This window comes from Megachile rotundata, chromosome 15 (genome assembly GCF_050947335.1).
Source record: "Megachile rotundata isolate GNS110a chromosome 15, iyMegRotu1, whole genome shotgun sequence".
In the NCBI taxonomy this organism is placed as follows: Eukaryota; Metazoa; Arthropoda; class Insecta; order Hymenoptera; family Megachilidae; genus Megachile; species Megachile rotundata.
Window position 1 is genome coordinate 11941938 of NC_134997.1, and position 22436 is coordinate 11964373.

The 22436-nt window shown below is 38.7% G+C and overlaps 4 protein-coding genes across 8 annotated transcripts in view; 2 read left to right on the forward strand and 2 right to left on the reverse strand.

Moving 5' to 3' along the window:
- The window catches only part of Rap1 (RAS oncogene family member Rap1), a 33166-nt gene extending 31932 nt beyond the window's left edge, over positions 1–1234 (reverse strand). For both annotated transcript variants that reach the window (XM_003703484.3, XM_012286019.2), the window contains exon 1: positions 612–1234. The gene's annotated coding sequence lies outside the window, so the exon portion shown is untranslated. The remainder of the gene's footprint in view (positions 1–611) is intronic.
- Positions 1235–1443: 209 nt separating this feature from the next.
- Positions 1444–3103, forward strand: Pex10 (peroxisomal biogenesis factor 10). The gene is made up of 3 exons (XM_003703483.3): positions 1444–2339; positions 2411–2662; positions 2739–3103. Exons 1-3 carry the CDS (start codon positions 2052–2054, stop codon positions 3054–3056), a joined length of 858 nt encoding a protein of 285 aa, XP_003703531.1. The 5' UTR covers positions 1444–2051; the 3' UTR covers positions 3057–3103.
- On the reverse strand, positions 2411–7945 carry EDTP (Egg-derived tyrosine phosphatase). Its single transcript, XM_003703482.3, has 6 exons — positions 6098–7945; positions 5470–6023; positions 4742–5061; positions 4206–4668; positions 3780–4115; positions 2411–3706 (listed from the first exon to the last, which is right to left on the reverse strand). Exons 1-6 carry the CDS (start codon positions 6182–6184, stop codon positions 3538–3540), a joined length of 1929 nt encoding a protein of 642 aa, XP_003703530.1. The 5' UTR covers positions 6185–7945; the 3' UTR covers positions 2411–3537.
- Positions 7946–8927: 982 nt separating this feature from the next.
- Positions 8928–22436, forward strand: part of siz (Brefeldin-resistant Arf-GEF family protein schizo) — a 67479-nt gene continuing 53970 nt past the window's right edge. For 2 of the 4 annotated variants that reach the window (XM_003703480.3, XM_012286025.2), the window contains exon 1: positions 8930–9555. In XM_003703480.3, coding sequence (XP_003703528.2) covers positions 9326–9555 — 230 coding nt within the window. In that variant the 5' untranslated portion in view covers positions 8930–9325. Of the gene's footprint in view, positions 9556–22436 lie in introns of all 4 variants that reach the window. The other 2 variants (XM_076540667.1, XM_012286026.2) reach the window with 2 other exon arrangements.

Sequence of the window (22436 nt, forward strand, 5' to 3'; positions counted from 1 at the left end):
TTATTCTTGTTAAGATCTTTAGCATTCGTTTGGATATGACTGAAACGTGTGTGTACGTTATATTGAGATATCGAGGTTAGGTTAGTTTGAATGAAAGGTGGTTATATAGGGGTTGGGTTAGGTCGTGGATAAGTTAGGCTAATATATTCAATTGATAAGATTATGTGTCAAGTTGTCGATGTGTTAAGTATCAATAAATTTCGATAATCAATACACCATTAAAATAGTTACGATCGGAACGAGATAGATCGTCGCACCTACCCTACGCGAAAAACTTGGACTGGAAACAACAGACACTATTTGACACGAGAAAAACCGGCACGGACACGAGCGATCGTCACGGCGCGAACAACGCCAGCGATAATTAGATGACGTAGGATCGTGGAACGTGATACGCGAGAAAATGGACGGAACGTAAACGAGAATTGTGGAGATCTTTAAAAATCAACGAAAGATCGAGTATCGGACTAAGAAAACGCGCGAGCGGCCACCGCGTATGATTTCCGGCGGCGTTTGCCTAGCGTGCCACGCCACGACCTCACGGGGGGGTTGGACGCTGTTCTTTTTTTAGAAACTATGTATCCCTATAGAGACATCGGTTTTCCCCTTACCTTTGCGTCTTCGAAATATTCGTTGAATACACTTGGTACTGTGTACTGGTTGTACCCGTACCCCTCGAATCTAATGGCCCCTCTGTCGCACTCTATCCGTCCCTTTCTTTCTTTCTTCCTCGCACACTCCTTCGTTCACTGTCTCTTTCCCTCTCGTTCTCCGTCCTTGTTCACGGCCCACTATATCCCAATCTACAGAGATTCTCCGGCGATTACTCGTTTCCTACTACTCCTGTGCTCGGTTCGTCGTCCCGTCGGCGTAGCGGACACATCGAAGGCAAGGGGAGGATCCGTGGACTGGTGCCGGTACGACGAGGCCACGGAACAAAGTAAAAAAGAAACCGAACGTGTCACTGGCTCAGATATTCCGCACTGGTCGAAAGTCTCGCGCGGCGCGGGTGCACCAAAGCTCCTCGGGGCACGGTCCTCCTTTGCTCGCCTCTCAGAACCGAATACGCACTGACTCTCGACGCGGTCGTTCACGCACCACGAAAATAACCTCTGTCCAAACGACGATCTAGCCGATCGAGAACGGTTCCTACGATTCTCTCGGTTTTCAGCACTTTCGCGAGAAGCAGCACGACACCAGCCCACGATTCTACCGTTATCTAGGGCGATGCCTCTCTGCTGCTCGCTGCTTTGCCCTCTGCCTGCGACTATGTAATCACCAGCTGACAAGATGGCGTACTCGGTGCCACGAACGCGACACGCGCCTGCGTTACCGACCGACCAATCCACTACCGCCATATATCGGTAATTCTCGAAATTCGAATTTCAAAGTATAATAAAATTATAATTAATGTTCTTCAAGCTTTAAACAAACTTAATAACTGTGTATCTAGTCAGCAATATAATTCTTTCGTTTTGTTTTTTATCTACACGCGAAGTCACGATTTATCAATCCTGATATTTATTTTTGTATTTTTATTATTAATATCTTAGGCAAACGAACGTATCTATTTGCTATTTATTTTTCCCTACAATATCTAACGTTAATTTTTTGTACTCAAACCTGCTTTGAAAACTGCATTGGAAACTTGTTTTATAATTATCGTGTACGTCACGAGAACTGTTTTTCTTACAGCTATATGTGATGCAATTTTGGCGGCATACTTTGATCCTTATTAAAGATTTACATGTTTTTATATCAATTTTTTGTATTTACTGATAAGTCAATACTCACTGACTTGCTGTAATTGCAAGAGTACATAGTTGATAAAGCAGGAAAAATGTAACAACATCAGTTTTAATGTTTGAGGTTATGTTTGTATTACGATGAGTATATTTTTCTTATTAATATCTATTACGTTGCATTTTTAAACATGAATATTTTTGTTTATAATCGCGAGTTTACTTTTTGTTATTAATTTGCTGAAAAAAATTAGATGTTACATGTTGTGTCATAAAAATTAAGACGTTGTTTTAAATTTTAAAATCAAAATGGAAAGAAAGAAAAAATATCGACAATTAATGAGTGCGACTCAAGCTGAAATTTTACGGTCGCATCAGAGGGATGACGATTTCATCAAACATTTAAGAGACAAACTTGTAGATTTTTTACAAATATTTGGAAGACAAGGAAGTTTAGTACCCTTTATTCATTCTGATATTCCGTTCAAATTAATTTATTTCTTTTTTACAACTGGAATGGGCAATCAAACATTGGGAGAAGAATACACTGGAATTGTACAAGCAAATTTAAAAGTTTCTAAAGTTCCATCATTGTTTGTACGTATTCAAAGTATTATGGGATCTGTATGTTAAAATGATTCATTAATACAGTACATTCATGCACTTAGGCAAGGGTTTTGGCAGTGATTTTGGAATGTTTTGGAGAAAAAGGATTATTAAAATTATTGAAAAGATTAGAATTATCGATTAATCATCCTTCCTCACAATTAAGACCTAATGTTGTAATGTTTTTAAACTCTGTTATACCAAAACTATATAGCTTGATACCTATTTTTATTGTTGTACATAAAGGATTATTTTATTTATTTGGTCAATATTATAGTCTAGGTAAAAGAATAGCAGGTATAGATTATGCAAAGGTAATATTGGTGTGATGTATTTATTTTTTAATATCAATTAATGCAGTTTGTACGAGTTCATTTTTTAAATTTGAAGGTGTATGGTCGGCGACCAACTGATAGTATAAGTTGGGGATTAAGATTATTAGGAGTTGCTACCATTGCACAGTGCATATTAAAAATCTGGCAAAGTAGTAACAGTGCAAATGATGTTGACAGATATATAGCAACTGATGATAAACATAGTAACTCATTATGTCAATTGTGTCTTGAAAAAATACCAACAACTACTACACCATGTGGTCATTTGTTTTGTTGGTTTTGTCTTACCGATTGGTTGAATTCTAAACCCCAGTGTCCTCTGTGCAGAGAACATGTTGTACCTTCAAGAATTGTATATGTAATGAATTTGTAACTTTCTCAATGTTTAAAAACTATTAAATGAAGAAATTATAAAAAATACATGCAAATATTTGTTCTTCTTTTGAATAATCAGTGAGTTAAGGGTAAATGATCCACTAGAGTTATTGTATAAGTTTTAACACTCTATAATTTGTTTAAATACTACTATTCATCTGTGCTAATAATTTTATACAGATGGTAGTAATAAATACACATACATGTACGTGATAAATGTAAAGCAAACGAGTAGACACACACATATTTACATATATATATACATATAAATATTTATATATATATATATACAAAAATATCAAGTTTTTATTCATGTCACGCGTATACACGCAGTTCTCTTGTATAACAATGCGTTATTCACATAAACGATAATGTACAATTATTTTATTTTCATTGTATAGCGTTTTATAAAATTCTCAATCGAATCAAGGAATCAATAACAATAAACTCATAATTGTGGGAAGTTAATGACGTTATAGTCACAAGGATGTGCGTTGAACAGAAAGAATGCCTACTTTTTCGGCAAAATTACCGAGTAACTGGCCGAAGCCGCTCGACTCGGAATTGTCTTTCATTCGAAATCCAACAGTGTGACTATAAGCGTTATAAAATATTCTTCTTAAACATTGCAACTTTTCCTTGCGGGATCTAGAACAAATATAAAGGTACATAGAATTTGAAACTTTTACCTCGTTCGCTGCGCGTTTATTATGATACCTACTGCGCTAACGATGCACACGCTTCATCTTCAATGATCGTTGTGCTTGATTCTTGAGACGCGTGTCCAGTGCAAGTCTCACAAAGGGGTTTGCAAACTAAACTAGATGTTAACCCATCTGTGAGAGGAGCATTGGCAGTCGTAGAACCACGTAAACTTCCGGTTCCCGATATCATTTGCCAAGAACCTCCAGATGACGAGGACTCGTTTCGTTGTCGCAATCGTCCGGGTACAGGAACCGCGACAGGGGAAGTCCGGTTAGGAGGCAGAGGTGATCGTGATCCATGAGAAATACCTTCTTTATTCGGAGAAGGATAGAATGACCATGGTACAACGTTTCTAGAATATTCATTAAAATTATATACCGTGTGTCTGTTCCACGCAATTGTTACAATAAAAAATATATTTGATTGAAAGAAGTATATGTACCCATTGCTATGAGAGTCATCCTGACTCTCTGTGGAAGCACAGTGAAACACAGTCGGTGGATTATTATCTTGACTATCCCTACTATTTTGACTAACAGAACTACACCAACTATTCAGACTTAAGTTGGAGCTGACTGAACTCAACGTAACTACCGATTCGCTATCAAACATTACGTTATCTAATTGCGAGTCACTGTCATTCCGTAGAACTGTATGCCTAGATCTGTTATGACGTAGGTGGATGCTGAATTCTTCGTCGTGAATATGCTTCAGAAAATAAAAGCAGAAAAAAAATATTTCTTCTCCTTTGCTTAATCTGTCCTCCAAATCGTGTCCAAATAGCATCCAGTCATATGCTATGGTGTAGTAAAGGATTTGATAGGCATTTAATGAAGTATGAATTGCACCATCAGCCCATAAACTGATCCTCAATAATGAAATAAATAACGGTGTGCGATCCCAACCTGTAAATTATAATTAGTGCTAATTGTATCTATCAAATTAAAAATTATATTGCATGAAAAGAATAATACCTACCTGAGATACAATGTATTAATATCCCACTACTACTATCACTCAAATATCTCAATATGAGTTTTAAATAATTTTGAGTAAGTTTGACTAGATCCCAGACTTGATATTGATCCCAATTGATTCGTAATTGAGTAGAAATCGAGTCTTCTGGCACACCAATTTGTGCATCTACGTGAGTCTGAGACCAATCAAATACCAAACCTTTAGCTAGGTAGTCGTTTTCTCTAAACTCCCTAAAGAATTCACATCCAGGATATGGCAGTGAAATTAGGGTGAAGTCGGAGTACCTCTTCTCTTTGTCTACTTTCTCCGAGGATGTCACGCTGAGTACCGAACAAAAGAGCTCTGTTTAAGGTCCTCTAAAAGTGGATTCATAGAATAAAAAAAACTGATCATGCTATTAACTGCTATGAAATTTCACTGAATCTGTGAAGAATTGTTTTCATAGTTACTTATGGTTTAAATCCTTTTCCCACAGAATTACATATTTAAATAAATTAATAAAAATTCACAAAATAAAATACTGATATTGATTGTTTAAAAAATTTCAATAAATAAAATGAATAATATATAACTGCATGCTAGTTGTATATTTATTTCTATATTGTTCAATAGCACTTTCATTAATACAAGATGACTTTCAAAAATAATGGAAATGACACTCATTAGAACCACTCCTTTCTGCAAATGAAGCATGCATAAAAATTTGCTGTTTCAGTTTATTTACTTACTTCATTCCAAATTTGACCTTCTTCTTCTCAACCATAAAATCAATTATAGTTCCTACATTAAGCGTTTTCAGAAGCTTGATGTCTTGATGTCTAACTTTATCAAACAATTGCCAGTCACTAAGTACAGAATCACCCCCACGAGCTTCATCTACTTGTTGTATTGAAACTATTCCTTCGCTACCAGCAAATAAATAATCTAGCCCAGATCTACCATAAATTTCTGGTCCTCCAGATAGAGTGGCTGATCTGCACACATGTCTACCCTTATACAATATTACTGGCAGTGGAAATCTTGAACGACACCTAGCAAATCTAGCACTTTTGATCAATTCCTTCAATTTATTAGGGTCATACATGCTTTCATATATAGTCTCTGTTGTGCGTGGCAGTGGTGGTGGTGTATCACACATATTTGGATTTCTATACTTCTCATATTCTAAAATGATAAGATGGCTAGGATAGTGCGCGCTGAGATCACCTCCATTATTATTTATTATAGAGTGAGTATAATCTAAATCAGTGAGCAGCAGACATCTTTGCATGACTGCTTGACTCTAAAAAAAAAACATATTTTACAATTATAAAATCTGAAATTTGTACCATACATATGTGCATGTAAGAATATTACCGTGCTATCTGCATCCTTAGCTCGATAAGTATTTTTTGAGAAGTATATAAGAAGCTTCTGTAGATCTTGAATAGTGATTTCTGTCATGATCGGAGTAACTTTATCCAGAATTTTTCATACAAATTTTAACAAAAAGATGATTTGTTTTTTAAGGTGGTCCTAAATTTCTATAATTCTCATAAGGATGTTCGTGAAACATTAACTGTGGCCAGTGTCTTATACATGAAAGGAATGGCACAAGCACTATATTTAAAATACACCACATCACAATTTAACATTTGTTATGCTCTAATTGTCATGATTTCTTCTTAAGATTAAACTATATTACTTCTCATATAAACATAACATTATAAATTTATAAAAACATAACATTATTTGTCAAATACATACAGTTTTAAGTCTACAGGATATCAATGATTTTATTAATTGAATCTTTATAAAACAAATCCATGCTTAGAAAATAAAAATAATAATAATTAAAAATTACAGCAGAAAGTAAAAATTTCACTTCACTGTTTTAATTTCCAATACAATTTTTCAAAATAAATATATATGTATAATTATGTAAAATATTATTGAACAAATATTATACATTCATATATTACATTAATAGCACCATATGTGGAAGATTAAACTTATATTGCTTTTATTATTTAGAAAAAAAGTACTTCTCATTTTTGTCAATGTTTCACAATAAAATTTGTTTAAACTTATAAACTGGTGTTAAAAGTGTTGCAACTTCACAAAGTAAGTATTAACAAGCATTATTCTTCAAATATAAATAATAGTACTGGTGAAACAATCACTCGTGTCTTTAATATTTACATCCAAAAATTAACAGAATATATTTCATTTACTTTTTCCAGTTTCACAACGTGCAATAAATCGTTTGACTTGATTTTGCTTCTTCTTTATGTGCAGTCACAAATCAAATCCGAACGTCCTTCCTTGACAGTGTAAATTTTTTGTTTGACAATGCAGCCGAAGTAAGATGAACAATTGTTCGTTTACAATTTCCTTTTCCACAAATTTGAGCAACAATTTTGTCGTAACAATGTAGACAACGCGTTGTAGTAACTTAACCTGATTGAAGCCATGCACACCGCTTTCATCACAACGAACGTATTAATTAATGTTTAAAAAAGTTCACGAAAAGGTTCATTGAATAATAACCGAATGTGAAACTGGACAGTTTGTCACGGGAAATATCCATGGTATTTCATCGTGTTCCAATTTCGATGAACATCCGACGAGATAACCTAAACATCACTCGTAAAAGAATGCGTTGCACGTTACTCGCAATTATTTGAATTCGTCCCAAGCACAATGTCATCCTTTTTCTTTTTGTTTACAGTGAATCCCCTCGTATCTACACTAACAAATCTGTTTTCTTATCACGTTCACGCGTCGCATTTAAAGGTCGCTCTTATTAAAGGACAGTCGTGTTTCTCCTCTCCGCTGTCGATTTCGTATCACTAACACGGTACGTCGACCTTGATTTCTGTCCTTTCACCCACGCAGCAACAAACACGGAAAAATAATCTCGATTTACAACAAATAACGATATTTTTTTCCTCTCCGTTAATCCGCAAGCAAAGCAAAAACCAGTTGTCTGGCAGGATGAAAGTGTGAAGTGAAACGCGGCGTACGGAGATAACCTATTTCTGCAATGTGGAGAACGCGTGCTTTGCTCCGAAGGTGTCGCGAATTTTCGCAAATTTAATAAACACGTGTAATATTCTTTCGTAAAGAATGTAACGTAATTATAAAGGATTTCTTAAACTTGATTATTATAATTTTTCACTATTTCAGTAACATCAAAAAATTATCAACCTACTCAATGAATTATGTATTTCTATACATTCATTTATACAAATTAAACGATGCTAATTATATTTTATCCTTACTGCGATTACTTTTGAAAATATGATTACAGCGTTAAAAAATATCCATTTACTATTTTACCAATAATGAAATTATTATTTATATATTTATATACAGTTTCTTTTTATAGGGTTATAGCAGCGTATCGATAATTATAAATTACTGACTCAACAGGAAACGATGTTTCCAAGTTCGACGTAATTACGCATTTGTACATTTACGAATGTACTAATATGGATGCATTTTAAATTAATTAGGTTTCTAATTTCAAATAATACCGCGCTTTAAAACCATATCTGTAAGCGCCATTCATTAGTATCAACATTCCAACGCTAGATGACTACACCATTTCCATGTCCGATCTATTCAACTTTTTAAATTATCGATCTTAAAGTTTTGAGTGATCTGCAAAGTCATTGTACAGATTCAAGTGAAGTCGTATAATGATCTGCTGCACTAATTAAAGCGTAAGACCTATTTACATAACAAAAACAGGCAATTTTTTATTTTGTTAGTATCATGACTTATCGGTAGATGACACCAGTGTCGCCGTTTTTAAAGTTCAGATGTAAAATTGAAAATCATTTAAAAATAAAATTTGTATAATGCGTTTAGTTTGTCAAATTCGTTCTTTTTTATGTATAAGTCAAATTCTACTCCCTAGGTAACCTATATAGATATCGATGTGTACATCATTCGATATTCAAAATGATCAGTCGTTAGTATGGAATACGCAACAAAAGCATTGACAGAGTCAAGGTTCCGAGCAACATTTGTATTTCATATTGTGTGACACGAACTTTTATAAGATGGTTAATGTATTGTGTACTTTGTCCGCGATACGTGCAAACAAAACATTTGACTTTCATTCTACGAATTATTGACACAAGAAGAATTAAAACCTGACACGTTTTATCGTTTCAGTTCGAGATGGCGGGGTTCTGCGCAGCTAAAAGGCCACTCCAGTTCCAGCGCGGTGCGCATGCGCGAACGGTCGAGTGTATTTCTGGACAAACGATCCAGTGGAATTGGAACAGGAACGGTCGTGAATCAGGACTGGCACGAGCTAGAGGTGGCAATAAACGCAAGATGGCGGGTACGCGATGAAACGGTGTTACGCCGTGGATGGATCATTGTCAATTTTTCACGGACAGCGCGTCCGTTCTGTGTGATATTCGCGTTGGTATGGGGCCGGGGGCGTTTCTACATGTGCCGCGTGCTGATAAACGACGCGCGTGCCTTTCGTGATTCCGCGAATCGCTGAGGAGAAACATTCGCGAGCAAGCACCGAACGCGAGACAGGACGAAACGTGTGTGCGCGCTCAGTGAAAGTAAACAAACGGTATGAGTGCTGTACTGGGTAGTGTCGGTGACCCGGGCGGTCTCTTGGACCCCGACGTTGAGAGCATCCTCGAGGAGAAGAATCAATTGATCAGCCGGCAATATGCAGAGATCGAGCGGTTGCAACGTGAGCTCACGGAGGTCATCGGTGAACGGGACGCCCTGCTCTGCGAGGTGTCAAAATTCAAGTTTGAGCGCGAGATGACCGACCTGACGCGTCTACTCGATGACAGGTATTTGCAACTTTCTTTTATTTTCATTGTTCGATTTATCGATAATCGTTCGAACGGTTTCTACGCGTTTCGCTCGTCGCGATCGGAACAATGACACGAGTCTCGGCTGCGAAAAGACGTTGACGCCGGTTGTGTTGACGCGGTTACGTAGATACCTGGCATAGGTGAAGGTTTCGTTCCACGATTCGAGTAGGCGTTCGCAACTATGCGTATTAGCCAAACGTGGAAAGGCTGTATTAATAAGTAATCAGCGGCTTTTCATTCGTATCTTTCACTAGACACGCATGCATACCTCGATTCATTAATACAGTTGCCGCCACAATAGCCATACGTATTAAGGCACAAAACGATTTTATGATTTTAAGAGCAATCGTTTTCATTTCTTTATTATATAAATCATAGTACGATCTAACGCGTAGTTGTGCAATTTATAGCGATATAATGCGTGGCAATCTAAAGCTGGCCTCTTAGACAAAGATTAAAAATATTATCTACTAATATCTATACTTTATCATTTATTCACTCAAAATAACATCATCGATAAATAACAAGTTTCAGGCGATAATTCTTTCATAAAGATTCGCTTCGGCTTTTAATTATCTTTCGTGCAAAAATATGCATATATAAAAATGTATGAATAAGGTTTACATAAAAGAATGATTCGGTTTTGTTTATCAGCGATTCGACGAGTCTGCAGATTGCAAATGGAATTTTCCAAAGCCCCGAGCAAGTCAAAAGTTCATAATCGCGTACAAGTTGGTTAATTATTTTAATCGAATATCGTGCGTTATTTTCTTCCTCATTTTAGTAATACTGTATGCATCTGTGTACTTTGAACAAGATTAATGTTCAATATTATATGCATGGGAACATCAGGAAAGTTTGAAGGGAAAAAATTCCTTCATTGCACAACGTAATTGGTAAAAGTTCTCGTTATGCACCAGTTTGCTCGATGAATTTTGTCGTAACAATCATTACGTTAAGTAATTATTCATTTCCGAAGAATTCTGTCGTTCGTTAATTTCTGTTTCCATATTACGTAAACATTATAATGGTTCATATGGATGAATATTTCAATTAAATTGAAAATCCAGTTCTCCATAATTAACCCTAAATATTTTACGCCAAAAATTGTGCAATAAATTCATTGATAATAAAAAACATTGTTATTGCGACCTATGGCGGAAGTTAACAATAAACAGTACTATCTAAGCAGTCCGATGATAAAGAAAGAAAAAGAAAAAAAAAGATAACACCGTATTTTTGACGTCTAACGGTGACTAATAAGCAGACAATTAACCTTGATGCAGTCGGTCGTTTCTATCGATTATCGCGACATGAGAACATAGGAAACCTCTCTTCATACTACATTGTGTGTTGTTCGTCCAGAAATTGGGTCGATCATTAAATCGCGCGTTGCGTTATCTAAAATCGATGCGCCGTAATAACTTCAGTAAAACTAACTGTATCGTCGTCTTGCATTCAATCGATTTAATACGCGTGCGAAACTTTGTCCGAACCGTGATATGATCGTCTTGTAATTGTAAGCCGGCGTCTTCGATCTTCTTTCCAGACGGTCGCTCACTCCTCTAATATCACCTTATAACAACTTTTAATACAATATACTTGTCCAGACAGATTATTATAGATCTGGTATCTGGAACATTTTCTGTAATTTTTATATTAAATCAAATTCAATTTTCATGTTTAGGAATTTACCAGATGTTTCCGTGCATTTTACCCCTAGATGCTGCATCGCGCGTTTTATTACTCGCGCATTATATTATTCGTGCGTTTTATTGCCTACGTGCTGTATTACATGCGCGTTGTATCGCTGCGCGTTTTATCCATCACGCATTGTATTATCCACGCGTTTTATCACCGCGCGTTTTATTGCCTACGCCTTGTATTACCTATATATTACATTTACGTTATATTACAGCGCGTTTTATGCGTCACGCGTTGTATTACTACGCGTTGCAGTATCCACGAATTTATCACCTCGCGTTATATCGCCGACACGTTGTTTTATCTATATGATATATTACCTTCATGTTATATTGCAGCGCGTTTTATGCGAAATGCGTTGTATTATTACGCGTTGCAATATTCACGAATTTTATCACCTCGCGTTATATTGCCGATGCGTTATATTAGCTATACGATGCATTACCTTCACGTTGTGTCATTGCGTGTTATATCCACGATGCATTGAATTACTACGCGTTGCAATATTCACGAATTTTATCACCTCGCGTTATATTGCCGATGCGTTATATTAGCTATACGATGCATTACCTTCACGTTGTATCATTGCGCGTTTTATCCACAATGCATTGTATTACTACGCGTTGCAATATTCACGAATTTTATCACCTCGCGTTATATTGCCGACGCGTTATATCGCCACGTGTTATATTACCAATGCGTTCTGTTACCTACGCGTTTTATCCACAATGCATTGTATTACTACGCATTGCAATATCCACGCGTTTCATCACCTCGCGTTATATTGCCGATGCGTTATATCGCCACGCGTTATATTACCAATGCGTTCTGTTACCTACGTAATATATTACCCTTGCATTGTATCACTGTGTTTTATCCACCACGCGTTGCGTACCTCGCGTTATATCACCGCTTATGTACCTCGCGTTATATCACCACGCGTTACACAATTTGAATTAAATTCAGTGCAATCACATAGCAACTGAAACACGGTATCTTTACGATGCTCGTGTAATATAGTTAGCTTGAAAAATAAACATTTGTATATCTCGAACGAGTAGTTTGCAGAGCTAAGTGTATTAGTACTTCGTTTATTTTTCATGAGTTCCACTAGCCACTTACGCTGTAACCATCGGGTCATTAGCACCTTGCATTTATAGCGTATCTCAAGTTTTTCCATACCGTATCTTACGATTGCGAAATAGATAAAAACAGAAAAGCAAACAAGAGCATGAATAATAATGAAACGGTAAAAATAGAACGCATCTGGTTTACAAACAAATACGTAAATAAACAGATTGCCAGGTGATGGTATCTGGCTTGAAAAGAGCCTGGCACTTCCTAAATAAGGCCTGTTCGCAATTGTGCACGTTCGCGAGCGCGCACCGTGTTGGCGATTTCTCACAAAGCACAAAGCAGGCGTGGATACGCGAACCGGCAAGGTTAAGCCTGCTTCGGGCGTATCGTTCATCTCGAAAGAGAAAAATAGCAGAAGTAAATCGTTCCCACAGGTTGAGTCAGACGTAATTCGTGTCCCTACTTGTAACCGCTATTACGAAACTAATTAATCGTCTATCGTTGACCGTAAACATTCGTTCGGAGAACGAATCATTTCGACCCGAGCGAATTGAAAATTCTATGCAATTTTAATATGGTGTGATATGAGCTTTAATGGTTTTCAATGATTTACTAAGTCTCTAAATCCTTGAATTCGGAATCCCAAAATTTGCAAATTTTAAGTTTCCAAATCCCCGAATTCGGGGCTCTGAAATTCCCAAATTTCCAACTCCATAAATCCCCGAATTCGGGGCTCCCCAAATTCTCAAATTTCCAATTCCATAAATTCCCGAATTCGGGGCTTCCCAAATTCTGAAATTTCCAATTCCATAAATTCCCGAATTCGGGGCTCCCCAAATTCTCAAATTTCCAATTCCATAAATCCCCGAATTCGGGGCTTCCCAAATTCTCAAATTTCCAATTCCATAAATCCCCGAATTCGGGGCTTCCCAAATTCTGAAATTTCCAATTCCATAAATCCCCGAATTCGGGGCTCCCCAAATTCTCAAATTTCCAACTCCCTAAATCACCGAATTCGGGCGCCCCAAATTCCCAAATTTTCAACTCCCTAATTCCCCGAATTCGGTACTCCCCAAATTCCCAAACCTCCAACTCCCTAAATCCCCGAATTAGGGGCTCTGAAATTCCCAAATTTCCAACCCCCTAATTCCCCGAATTCGGGGCTCCTCAAATTCCCAAATTTCCAACTCCCTAAATCCCCAAATTCAGCGCTCCCAAATTTTCAAACTTCTAAAATTGTCCAATCTTACCATTGTAAACTCATAAAAAATTGACTCAAGAATAGTAAAATAATTATTATGGTTTTCAAAGAAAATTTCAATTTAAGTTCCCTGCAGGAGGATAAGAATTATAAGCGCGTAGATCGTAATGAAATTTCTGAAACAAAAGGAGGGTAGAAGTTAGATTGAAACTTATAGAAAATTGTCAAGCAATAGAACAGACAGGATGACAAAGTTAGGTCGAACGAAATTGGATACATACAAAGACCAGTAGCGTCTCGAGAATGAGTATCGATTTTAGCCCGGAGACTCGCACGTGGAAGGAAAGAATTGCACGCTTTTGGTCGCAATATTGTGCAAGTACGTCCGAGGTTAACCGGTCATGCCAAATATATCCAGCAGCTCGTAATTGGCCGACCGCTATTGGAAACTGTTGGAGAAATTTGACACAGATTCCCTTGTTTGCGTGCAGTTTTCCACCATTTTATTCTCTGATTTACGTTAGCCCTTCGTAACCTGAATTTACTTATAATATATTGATTAGAGGTCTGTTTTAATTCTGTAAGCGATTCTGTAAGGTTTTGGTGTGGTTGTTAGAAGAGTTGTAATATTTGTACAGAAGAGTCGTAAGCACGTTTGTAAGATAACTAAATTACGTGCAAACGGAAGTTTATCATGTTGCGTCAAAGAGACACAAATTCACTGAAGATAAACGACAAAGGGTTGCCAAAAGTTTGGATGCTGCATTGAATGCACGCATAGCCTAGTTCTTCGATGACCTTCCGAAGAAAGATGTACACTTCTAAGGTTTTGGAGCCCTGCCACATTGATCCTTCGATCGAGAAAGGTCACGGTACGAGGTCAACCTGTCTAAAGGGAAGGAATACACCTCTTTATCGTCTCTCATTTTACTCGTAAACATCTACATATAATGTAATACATCTGCATATAAATATCCAAAAATTTGCAATAACATTTTCAACAAAGAGGCACAAAAAGTATGTTACTTGTTTTCGAACATTTGGATAAAAGATTCATGGCTGTACAATTATTGTTTGCGTCTGTAAATTACTCGCGCTAAATGGCAATTCTGTTTAGCCATTCGTCGCAGTCACGCGAACTGACGAGGACATAACACACGACACATTCTCTCCAGATGTAGCTGCACACTTGTGGAAAATATGTAGGACACGGTGTCTACGAGTTCTTAGAACCGTAAATCTCTTTTTGGCCACGTGGGTCACGGGATATTGCTGCTTTGTTTCGGCGATTACCGCTTTCCTTTTCGAGAGGGAAACCGGAGGGTAGCCTACACGTGGTGTGCATTTTAGACCCTGAATTTTAGATGTTTGACTCGAATTTCAAATACATGTGTTGCAAAAATAGCATTTCAATGGGACGAATGTCACGGTTGAACACGAAGGTTACAATTGACTCAAATTTGTTACCAGATGATTTTCATGTGTTGCTAAAATAAAATTTCAATCGAACATGAATGTTACAGTTGAACACGAAAGTTGTAATTGACTCAAATTTGCAATCAGAAGACTTTCATGTGTTGTAAAAATAAAATTTCAGTCGGACATCAATGTTACAATTGAACACAAAAATTACAATTAACTCAAATTTGCAACCAGAAGACTTCCATGCATTCCAAAAATAAAATTTCAGTCCAAAGCTTGAGCACTAAATTTACAAACCTAATAGAAATATCAGTTCTTCGCAAAAATAGCAAAAATCGATAGAAACTTTCTAGAATTACAGAGATGTAAGATGAAATTCTGTAAGAAAGCACAGAGCCAGAAGCAGATCTCTCCCGTAAGCTCCTTTCGTAAGAGGAGCTAAGATCCAACGTTTGAAGCGGCTCCAAGCCGACGAAGCGTTTCGAAATTAATTAGAAACGACGTCTGAAGTAATTTTCGTTGCGGCATTCCTCTTTTTCATTTTCTTTCCTCGCGTTGTGGTCTCCGGTGGCCGGGGATAAAAATAGTTCGTTTCTCCGGTGGGCCACTGCAAAGAGAAGTTTGGATTTTTCAGCCGGAGTGCTCCTTCCGTTTCTCTGTTTCTTTTCTCTCTCGGCTTTGTGCTCTTTCCACTCTTCATCTTCTCGAACTCTTTCGATCTCTTCCCTGTTACACTCCTTCGTTTTTGGAATAATTTCTGTCGGATGTTTGTGGGATTTTTGCTTGTAGGATAATTTGCTTTTATGGGATGGTTCATTTATGGGATGCTTCATGATTTGTTTTTGTTTGTTGAGCTTTGTGAAGATTTTGGTGAAAAGATACGTGTAGGTTAATTCATCTATGTAGGACATTTAGAGAGTATCTTATTTTTTATTTTAGTGGGATAGTGAGATTGGAAATTTGGGAACTTGGGGAGCCCCGAATTCAGGGATTTATGGAGTTGGAAATTTGAGAATTTGGGGAGCCCCGAATTTGGGGATTTATGGAGTTGGAAATTTGAGAATTTGGAGATTTGGAAATTAGGGAATTTAGGGAGTTGGAAATTTGAGAATTTGGAGAGCCCCGAATTCGGAGAATTAAGGAGTTGGAAATTTGGGAATTTAGGGAGTTGGAAATTTGAGAATTTGGAGAGCCCCGAATTCGGAGAATTAAGGAGTTGGAAATTTGGGAATTTGGGGAGCCCCGAATTCGGGGATTTAGGGAGTTGGAAATTTCAGAATTTGGGGAGCCCCGGATTTGGGGAACAAAGGAGTTGGAAATTTGGGAATTTGGGGAGCCCCGAATTCGGGGAACTAAGGAGTTGGAAATTTGGGAATTTGGGGAGCTCCGAATTCAGGGATTTAGGGAGTTGGAAATTTGATAATTTGGGGACTCCCTAATTCGGGGAATTAGGGAGTTGGAAATTTAAGAATTTAGGGAATTATGGAGTTGGAAATTTGGGAATTAGGGGAGCTCCGAATTCGGGGAATTAAGGAGTTGAAAATTTCTAAATTTGAGAGTCCCGAATTCGGGGATTTATCGAGTCGAAAATTTGTAAATTTCTCAAACTATTATACTTAAACTTTATATTAAACTCCTTATTTTTCATAACAATTATGAACAATCATCGAGTCGATTAAAATTTGAAGAAGTACAACTGTTAAACATCTTTACTTTAAACTACCTATATTCAAAGGTGTTCATCTAGAATCAGAATTGCGCGTCACTGACTGATATACCACAGAACACGAACATACAATTATTGATCAGTCGACTCGGCAGATAACGATAAGATATATTTTTCCCCGATAACAGTGACGTTAAAGCGATTGAGATCGGTAGCTTCTAAGTAACCAGTCCGTGTTTCATCGATCAACATCGCGCAGCATTTTTATGACGGTCTGTCGAGTACAGTTCGTGGAAACTGCTTGATTGTTGAACGCTTTTGGGTCAGAGTGGCCCACTTGTTCGCTTCTAAAGTTAGATGGAAGATTAGACGGCAAGAAAAAGGATGTAAGGGTCGTGCTACCCAGTTTTCATGTTGACCCAAGTATAACCTGGGATCCCTCGAGGACATTCCTTGCTCTCTTAACGAGTACAATTTTTATTACATAGTACGTAACAAGCGGAGTAATCTTCAAGAACAACTCTATTATGAACATACAAGACTTTGAGTAAAAAAGTAACGCGTTATTCAGGTTATGTAACAGTTCATCATGAAGTCTCGTTCTAACGAATAAAAAAATAAATGAAAATTTATGTGTATGAAAATATTTAATGAAAATTCATTGCACATAAAATTTGTATTAATTATACAGTTTAATATACATTACGTTTTCATTTATATTCCACTGCGTTGATAATTATTGAGTACGTAAAGAATATTCTAAAAATTATTGCTAACAAGCAAATTTGCCTTTGACCATCTTTAAACGAATTACCATACAAAATGTGTATGTACTAATTTCACCCCAAACGAATTTCAAAGCGTCGTTAATTCGTTTGGGCATCAAAAAGCCCATTAACAGGCTTTCAGTCGATAAAGTGTTAACTAGCACAATAAGCCCCCTGGTAGAGTAACGCATGAAACCACCCTTAACGCCAGGTGTGCAAAGAAATCAGCTCGTTCGATCGAAAGAATAACGGAAACAGAGCGTAAATCGAGCGAAAAGTATTCAAGGGTCGACCCATTGACCGACAAAGTGTTAAATCAGGGCCAAGAATATCGATCGTCGTCGATGATTTCACCATCGGTAGCGTCATTATGCGTTCATTAACGAACGCGTGCGCGCACGAACACGTGGCGCAGGTGAAAGAGAGCTACAGCTTTAACGAGCGCCACGAGTGCACTCCGTTCTTTTTTTCACCGGGGGTCGCGACTAATCCTGAAACCGGATAATCCGTATAGGAATAATCAGATTGGTCAGGACGAGATTGCTCGGCCAACGGCGAGCCCTATTTACGAGCAATCTCTGGCTCTCGGGAAAAAAATATTCGATTAAACGGAAGAAACGAGGGTCTACATCGAACGGGCTTAATTTTTGATGCACACTTTAGTTTAGGCAGGTATTTGGAGAATGTGGAAATTCGAGGTTTGGGAATTGAGAGGTGGAAATTTGGGGATTTGGGAGCCCCGATTTCGGGGAATTAGAGAGTTGGAAATTTGAGGATTTGGAGATTTGGAAATTAGGGGATTTAGAGAGGTGGAAATTTGAGGATTTGGAGATTTGGAAATTAGGGTATTTAGGGAGGTGGGAATTTGAGAATTTTGGAGCCCCGAATTCGGGGAATTAGAGAGTTGGAAATTTTTGAGGATTTGGAGATTTGGAAATTAGGGTATTTAGAGAGGTGGAAATTTGAGGATTTGGAGATTTGGAAATTAGGGTATTTAGGGAGGTGGGAATTTGAGAATTTTGGAGCCCCGAATTCGGGGAATTAGAGAGTTAGAAATTTGAGGATTTAGAGACTTGGAAATTTGGAAATTTAGAGAGGTGGAAATTTGAGGATTTGGAGATTTGGAAATTAGGGTATTTAGGGAGGTGGGAATTTGAGAATTTGGAAGCCCCGAATTCGGGGAATTAGAGAGTTGGAAATTTGAGGATTTGGAGATTTGGAAATCAGGGAATTTAGAGAGTTGGAAATTTGAGGATTTGGAGATTTGGAAATTAGGGTATTTAGGGAGGTGGGAATTTGAGAATTTTGGAGCCCCGAATTCGGGGAATTAGAGAGTTAGAAATTTGAGGATTTAGAGACTTGGAAATTTGGAAATTTAGAGAGGTGGAAATTTGAGGATTTGGAGATTTGGAAATTAGGGTATTTAGGGAGGTGGGAATTTGAGAATTTGGAAGCCCCGAATTCGGGGAATTAGAGAGTTGGAAATTTGAGGATTTGGAGATTTGGAAATCAGGGAATTTAGAGAGTTGGAAATTTGAGGATTTGGAGATTTGGAAATTAGGGTATTTAGTGAGGTGGGAATTTGAGAATTTGGGAGCCCCGAATTCGGGGAATTAGAGAGTTGGAAATTTGAGGATTTGGAGATTTGGAAATCAGGGAATTTAGGGAGTAGGAAATTTGAGAATTTGGGAGCCCCGAATTCGGGGAATTAGAGAGTTGGAAATTTGAGGATTTGGAGATTTGGAAATCAGGGAATTTAGAGAGTTGGAAATTTGAGTACTTGGAGATTTGGAAATTAGGGGATTTAGAGAGGTGGAAATTAGAGAGTTCCCTAAATTCCCTAATTTCCAAATCTCCAAATCCTCAAATTTCCAACTCCCTAAATCCCCAAATTTCCAACTCCCTAAATCCCCAAATTTGCGGCTCCCAAATTTCCAACTCCCTAAATCCCCAAATTTCCAACTCCCTAAATCCCCAAATTTCCAACTCCCTAAATCCCCAAATTTCCAACTCCCTAAATCCCCAAATTTCCATCTCCCTAAATCCCCCAATTTCAACAGTTGTACTCTAAATTTTAATCAATGCAACAATTGTTCCCAAATTCCCCCAATTGTCTCCAAAATTAAGTCTACCATAAACATCAATTACAGTAAAAATTTTAATTGAACCACGAGGATCAAATTGTTGGTCAATACGCATTTTATGATTCGTCCAAGCAATCGAGCGAGAGGCACAATGAAAGCCGGCGTTTGCGATGGCGTTACAATAAATAAGAACAGAAAGAGAGGGCATAGAAAAAAAAAAGAAAAGGGGGTCGGTGACCCCGTCGACTCGCGTGCCCAAAGGCATTTAAGTGCACGCGTAATTACGTACCGCGACACAGGGTGCACTTCACTTTTCTCACGACCTTTCCCACCCCTTTGGACCTCGCACCCCAGCCGACAACCTTCGAATTCGTGGTTGAGTGCGTCACGTTCCTCGAACTCGACCGTGCAGTCTACCACCTGCGTGGGTAACACGGCACTCGCGTGTGCTACCCCCTGCTTCTTTCGATCGGAACATGCGAGGGCGGTAAAGTGAGTTCTGTGCATCGATCTAGAATATCTTGCATTTATGTCGTATTTTATTTCTACTATTTTCATTCTACGCGTTGTTAATTCCACGCGGTGTAATTCCACGCGTTATTAATTCTACGCGTTGTAATTCCATGCGTTGCTAATTCCACGCGTTGTACTTCCATGTGTTATTAATTCCACGCGTTGAGGCTCCACGCGTCGTAATTCCAAGCGCCATAATTCCATGCGTTGTAGTTCTACGCGTCGTAATTCCACGCATCGTAACTCCACGTGTCGTAATTCCACGCGTCGTCGTTCCATGCGTTATTAATTCCACGCGTCGTAGTTCCACGCGCCGTAATTCCATGCGCCGTAATTCCACGCGTTGTTAATTCCTCGCGGTGTAGTTCCACGCGTGGAATTAACAACGCGTGAAATTAACAACGCGTGGAATTACACCGCGTGGAATTAACAACGCGTAGAATTGAGACGCGTGGAATTAATAACGCGTAGAATTTCGACGCGTGGAATTACACCGCGTGGAATTAACAACGCACAGAATTGCGACGCGTGGAATTACACCGCGTGGAATTAACGACGCGTAGAATTGAGACGCATGGTATTACACCGCGTGGAATTAACAACGCGTAGAATTGCGACGCGTGGAATTACACCGCGTAGAATTAACAACGCGTAGAATTGCGACGCGTGGAAGTACACCGCGTGGAATTACGGCGCGTGGAATTACGAAACCCAACCCAAAAATCACCCATTTTGTATCGCCTTCAAGAATCAACAAAAAGACGATATCCCGAAAGCGCAATAAAGTAAAACACGTAAAGGGACCTCGAATTCCACGTCGAACTGTTATTATCACAGCCTTGCATAACAGATTCCGTGCAAAGTTCAGTGCAAAGTTGGCCTCGTTTGATCGAAAGGCAAGACGCGTATCTCTACGCTCGCACATTTGCTCTCCCTTGTTCGCGAAGCAATTCCCGCCGGAGCAATCGCAAATATTTACGCTGGCTCGTGTACACGTCGGCTTTAACCCTTTTATTCGAGTGCATCGGCTGAAAGGGTTCGACGCGTGCTCGATATTGGCCTGTGCCGCTCGTGTATGTTTCGAGATTGTTGAAAAAAAGAAAGATTTTCGAGAAGAACGACGTTAAAATCCCACGTGTGCCAGAGAGAAGCTTTTACTCTGCTCGTTCGTGAATCTTTGAAAATCCTCGTCTCTGTACTGTAAAGCTCTGCTCGTCGGATCAAAGCTAACGTGCCCGTGACTTTTTCATCTTTTAAATGTTTCAAGAGTCCTCTTCCTTAACCGGAGAACCAGCATTCAAGCTATTCGAAGTTTGTTGCAAACCTGAATGTTCTTCAGGGAAAACTGATTAACACCTCGTACCTCGAATTTTACGGTTTCTTTCGAAACTGGGTCATTTTGACCGGAGTTTTTCGAAACTTCGGTTTCCTTGTGGACGCTGAAACTTGCAGGTCTCTGAAGCTTGCATGTTTGTGACTCTCTTAAGCTAGACCAGAAGAATGATAAAGTAATCATAATAGCTGGTATGCTTAATATTGAGACTAGTGAAATTCTGATTCTTAGAAACAACATGACTGTTAACTATGGTCCGAAAAATGTGGTGCCCTAAAACAGTTTCTCGTGTCATCTGTTCTATAAACGGGGTCCTAATTCGATACCAACGCTACAGTGGCGTTAATGAGATCTCCATACGAGTTTCATTGGCGATGAGACTTATGCAGTGATCGAAGCAAGAACTGTACGAGCAAACCCAGAGAGTCCAGTCCATTGAAACTTCCTCTCGAACATAAAGACATCTGCCAACAATATAACCTCCGTATCCAGACAACGTAACAAGAACTTTTGGAGTAGTCCGCGGGAACCTTGGTCGTTCCAGATGGCGTGGAGGGCTACAAAGAGTTCGCGTTGAATTACAGTGGCAACGAAAAAGCTCTTCGTCGGCATTTTCCCGGGAGCGTCCCGGTTTCTCCAAGAGAAGTCTATGGAACAAAGGGAAAAGCGAGAGGAGAAACGATGCGTGGACGCCATGGACAGCCAGAAAAGGGGGAGAGAAATTCGTAGGGGACAAAGGGACGTCGCGACGGCGCAGACTCGGGGTATGGGCGTCGCGACGCTTCCTCGTCTCCCCTTCGTTGCAGCCAGTGCTGCTCTAACGATTCACGAGTCGCGCTTTTGCCATTCACGCGCACCGCGAAAAACTGGCATCTATATCTTACACTCTTCTTCTTCCTCTTCTCTCTCTTCTTCACACACACATACATGTACACGTGTGTCACACGTTGATCTACGAACTCCGAGGCACACCTGTGCATACACGGAGCACACCTGCAAAGCGTGTGCCGCTCACGAATGTGCACATGCAGCGTGGGCGTGTGTAGGCTGTTCTTCGGGCGAGATCCCTTGTCCCTGTTCTTCCCGGTAA

Coding starts and splice junctions, on each gene's coding strand:
- Pex10 (XM_003703483.3), top strand. CDS start 2,052: ATGGAAAGAAAGAAAAAATATCGACAATTAATGAGTGCGACTCAAGCT. Junction 2,340..2,410: donor CTAAAGTTCCATCATTGTTT/GTACGTATTCAA, acceptor TCATGCACTTAG/GCAAGGGTTTTGGCAGTGAT. Junction 2,663..2,738: donor CAGGTATAGATTATGCAAAG/GTAATATTGGTG, acceptor TTAAATTTGAAG/GTGTATGGTCGGCGACCAAC.
- EDTP (XM_003703482.3), bottom strand. CDS start 6,184: ATGACAGAAATCACTATTCAAGATCTACAGAAGCTTCTTATATACTTC. Junction 6,024..6,097: donor CTAAGGATGCAGATAGCACG/GTAATATTCTTA, acceptor TTTTTTTTTTAG/AGTCAAGCAGTCATGCAAAG. Junction 4,669..4,741: donor ATTAATACATTGTATCTCAG/GTAGGTATTATT, acceptor TATAATTTACAG/GTTGGGATCGCACACCGTTA.